General features: G+C 47.7%; 2 protein-coding genes across 2 annotated transcripts in view; one reads left to right on the forward strand and one right to left on the reverse strand.

The window, feature by feature from the left end:
• The window catches only part of LOC138867398 (uncharacterized), an 18,771-nt gene extending 18,558 nt beyond the window's left edge, over positions 1-213 (forward strand). Inside the window, exon 4 of the mRNA XM_070142782.1 lies at positions 174-213. Within this exon, the coding sequence (XP_069998883.1) occupies positions 174-213 (40 nt within the window). The remainder of the gene's footprint in view (positions 1-173) is intronic.
• Positions 1-5,000, reverse strand: part of LOC113823244 (leucine-rich repeat neuronal protein 2) — a gene marked incomplete in the record, with an annotated part of 847,117 nt that overhangs the window by 163,502 nt on the left and 678,615 nt on the right.

Raw genomic sequence — 5,000 nt, forward strand, 5'->3', positions numbered from 1 at the left:
AGAAAGAAAGAAAGAAAGAAAGAAAGAAAGAAAGAAAGAAAGAAAGAAAGAAAGAAAGAAAGAAAGAAATAAAGAGAGACATACATACACGCCCACAATACATCCATTATCCTCCTCCCCCGCACCGCCACGCCCACGGTGTTTCAAAATACAATCACAAATCGCCTTCGCAGCGTTGAAGAGAACCTGCAGAAGGCGCTGAAAGTCTCTTAATTACAACGAGCGACTCCGAGCAGATGGACCGGTCTTCCGAGCCCTCGATGCCCCGGGTACGACTAAAGGGGTTTCAGTCTAATAAGAAGATAGAACAGGAGGTTCAGTCTAATAAGATAGAACAGGAGGTTCAGTCTAATAAGATAGAACAGGAGGTTCAGTCTAATAAGATAGAACAGGAGGTTCAGTCTAATAAGATAGAACAGGAGGTTCAGTCTAATAAGAAGGTAGAACAGGAGTTCCAGTCTAATAAGATAGAACAGGAGGTTCAGTCTAATAAGAAGGTAGAACAGGAGTTCCAGTCTAATAAGAAGGTAGAACAGGAGTTCCAGTCTAATAAGAAGGTAGAACACGCGCTGGTACACCTAAGACGGTATCGCTTTGGCACAGATTGCAAGAAAAGGGAAAAAAGGGGAGACGAGAAATGAAGAAGGTAAGAGAGAAGGGAAGGGCAAGGGTGGGAGAAATAGGAGAGACTAATGGAGAGATGAGCAAATAGAATATGCACAGACAGAAAAAAAAAACGAAAAGAGGCACAGCAAAAAAAAGAAAGAAAAAAAAAGACGAAAGCAAGAAAAAAAAGAAAAAAAAAGACGAAAGCAAAAAAGAAGAAAAAAAAATAGCTGAAGAGAGAGCGAGTGAGAGAGCGATGCGCCGAGGGCCGCCCCCAGTCCCTCCGTATATTGAGGCTCGGCAAATATAAAGGGGAATAGAGTTGATTCTGCGTCGGATATTGTGAGTCGGGGATTAAAAGCCGAGAAAGTGTGCAAACGCAAAAGACCTCTGACCTGTGGGGAAGGGGGTAGGGGGTGGGGGTGGGGGTGGAGGGGGGAGGGTGGGGAGAGCGAGCCAGAGTTCAGGAAGATGGGGGAAGGGGAAGAGCGAGCCAGAGTTCAGGAAGACGGGGGGGAGGGGGAGGGAGAGCGAGCCAGAGTTCAGGAAGACAGGGGAGAGGGGGAGGGGGGAGGGGGAGGGAGAGCGAGCCAGAGTTCAGGAAGACGGGTAGGGAGGAGGGGGAGGGGGGTAAGGGGAAGGGACAAGGATAGCCAGACGATTTATTGGAGATGCACAGCGGGAGAAGAATACTTAAAAAAAAAAAAAAAAAAAAGTCAGGCTAAAAAAAGGAAGAAGAAAAAAAGGAAGAACACGACCCCCTCCGCGAATATGAGTCCCCCACGAGTCGACCTCCGCGAGTCCACCAATTCAAAAAAAAAAAAAAAAAAAAAAAAAAGGCACAGGCGGAGCTAAATCACGACCCCTTACACGCGGCGACGTAAATGATCTCCGAGAAACACGAGGCGGGTTTAACTCGACCTGCCGCCCCCCTATTCACTCCCCTAAACACCCTATTCACCCCCCTAAACACCCTATTCACCCCCCCCTAAACACCCTATTCACCCCCCTCTAAACACCCTATTCACCCCCTAAACACCCCTATTCACCCCCTAAACACCCTATTCACCCCCCCTAAACACCCTATTCACCCCCCCCTAAACACCCTATTCACCCCCCTCTAAACACCCTATTCACCCCCCTAAACACCCTATTCACCCCCTCTAAACACCCTATTCACCCCCCTAAACACCCTATTCACCCCCCCCTAAACACCCTATTCACCCCCTAAACACCCTATTCACCCCCTAAACACCCTATTCACCCCTCTAAACACCCTATCCACCCCCTCTAAACACCTATCCACCCCCTCTAAACACCTTATTCACCCCTAAACACCCTATTCACCCCCCCTAAACACCCTATTCACCCTCTAAACACACCTATTCACCCCCTAAACACCCTATTCACCCCCCTCTAAACACCCTATTCACCCCTCTAAACACCCTATTCACCCCCTCTAAACACCCTATTCACCCTCTAAACACCCTATTCACCCCCCCCCTCTAAACACCCTATTCACCCCCCTCTAAACACCCTATTCACCCCCCTCTAAACACCCTATTCACCCCCTAAACACCCTATTCACCCCCTCTAAAACACCCTATTCACCCCCTCTAAACACCCTATTCACCCCCCCTAAACACCCTATTCACCCCCCTCTAAACACCCTATTCACCCCCCTCTAAACACCCTATTCACCCCCCCTCTAAACACCCTATTCACCCCTCTAAACACCCTATTCACCCCACCCTCTAAACACCCTATTCACCCCTCTAAACACCCTATTCACCCCCCCTCTAAACACCCTATTCACCCCCTCTAAACACCCTATTCACCCCCTCTCTAAACACCCTATTCACCCCCCCAAACACCCTATTCACCCCCCAAAACACCCTATTCACCCCCTCTAAACACCCTATTCACCCCCTCTAAACACCCTATTCACCCCCTCTAAACACCCTATTCACCCCCTAAACACCCTATTCACCCCCTCTAAACACCCTATTCACCCCCCCTAAACACCCTATCCACCCCACCCCCCACCCCCCAAACCACAACCCTTCGGAGATCCCTCGGAATTTATGAAGAGGGAGCCAAGGAGTGTAATTTGAGCTTAAATATAACCCTGACAACGAAATGACACTGTATCTTCTACACCATAGCCTGTTTACGACACCTCAAGACCTGCTAGTATATCTCATATTTCGACCTAACTTCCCATAAGGTGTATTTTCCTTTCCAAAAAAAAATAATACAATATCCTCACTCTATTTTTCTAACACAACAGGAATAATTGCCAATCTGTAAATAGTAAGCAACTTTTTTTTCTTGTTCCGGAAATCATAATTGCACGCGGATCCCCGGGCAAAAGGGACGTAAATCACCAAACGACGAAATGATGGCCGTTCATTGCGCTTTAAACCACGTGGGAAAAATAGGGAAATTCGTTCGCCCTTCATAAACTACTTTACAGATCCCAACGTCCTCTCCTACGAGAACATAATCCTCTCTTTTTTTTTTCTTCTCCTTTTTAAAAGTAAATCGATTAATACGACATTTTGCCTCATTTCCTCGTACAGCTTTTTCACACGATTTTTTTTTTTTTTGCAGCTTTTTTTTTTTTTTTTTTTGGACCGAACTAAAATATTCCCCGGAAACGGAGATGCTTCGTCGGATTCAATAAGAGATCGATTCCGTGGTCGTTCCGTCGTTTTGTCTCTGGTCGTTAGCTTTAATGCAAAAACAGTTGTACCTGGATGCGATTTTTTTCTCTCTCTCACTTACTGGAACAAAAACGAAAAAGGAACATTTGCACCAAAACAGGTACGGTCGATCCACGAGAAAAATAAATGAATACATTAATAAACACACTTACACACATACTTACACACACGCTCACACAAACTTACACTTACACACACACTCACACACACCTACACTCTCTCTCTCACACACACACACACACACACACACACACACACACACACACACACTCACACAAACTTACACTCACTTACACACACACTCACACACTTACACACACACACACACACTTACACTCACACACACACACAAACTTACACACACTCACACAAACTTACACTTACACTCACACACACACTTACACACACACACACACACACACACACACACACACTCACACTTACACACACACACGTCTATCTGAGTGCGAGTCTGTGTGTGCGTATGAGACATTCTGCCCGGGCTACAAGGAAATATAAAATTCACCCAAAACCCGGCGCACCTTTCCTCCAAAAATTTCACTGACTCGCCACCGGAATCTCAGCGAAATCCTGGGTCTGTTTCTCAATAACAAGACATCCGGCCGCTTCGTTCAAACTGCGCCAGGCCCGACCCACAGCGTATTCGTATACTTGATACGCATAAATAAAGAAATACGTGCACATTTATCAGCCTGGACGTGCCTATCAACCGGGCAAATAGGTAGATAAATGTATATCTATCAGATAGATAGACAGATATGCATTTATTTCTATGTTTATGCCTGTCTGTATTTATGAATATTGGGTCGGGCCTGGCACCATTTTAACGAACCGGCCGATTGAGATGATGCCACCGATCCCTGGCACTTGCGAATGGACGGAAACAACGACCAGAACAAACCTCCAAGTGCCATCGAGGGGAGTGGATGGCACCGAACACCAGATGGCCTTTAAGGCACTGATGAGTGGATCGCATTAAGGGGTAGATGATACGGAAATTTCAATGGCACTGGCATGGACGAGTGGCACTGCCGAGTATTGGCTCCAACAGGCCGGAACCGAAGGGATGGTGCCACGCGCGCACCTACGAATACACGCACAAACACGCGTGAAACAATATTGATACATATTTGATTGGGCTAGCCTTCTTGATATCGACAAAAGCGATATCAAAACGACAGTAATAATAACAACGTCGCCGATAATGCCGATAAGAATATAAGAAACACACCGAGAACGTGAGGCAAAATAACGACAATGCTCATCCTCGTAAACCTCAAATGCGGCAACGATACGAATACCACAAACGAGACTACGGAGTCAATATCCAAGGAGAAGAACTGCATCAAGGCCCTTCTTCCTCGTGGCTCCCTCCCTCCCTCCCTCCCTTCCCCCCTCCCTCCCTCTCCCTCTCTCCCTCTCTCCCTCCGTCCCACCCTTTTCCTCTCCCTCCTCCTCCTCCCCCCTCCCTCCCACCCTCCCTCCCTCCGTCCCAACCTTTTCCCCCTCCTCCCTCCCTCCTCCCTCCCATCCTTTTCCCCCTCCTCCCTCCCTCCGTCCCATCCTTTTCCTCTCCTCCCTCCGTCCCACCCTTCCCCCCTCCCTCCCTCCTTCCCTCCCAACCTTTTCCCCTCCTCCTTCCCTCCC

This window comes from Penaeus vannamei, chromosome 30 (assembly GCF_042767895.1).
Source record: "Penaeus vannamei isolate JL-2024 chromosome 30, ASM4276789v1, whole genome shotgun sequence".
Lineage (NCBI taxonomy): Eukaryota > Metazoa > Arthropoda > Malacostraca > Decapoda > Penaeidae > Penaeus > Penaeus vannamei.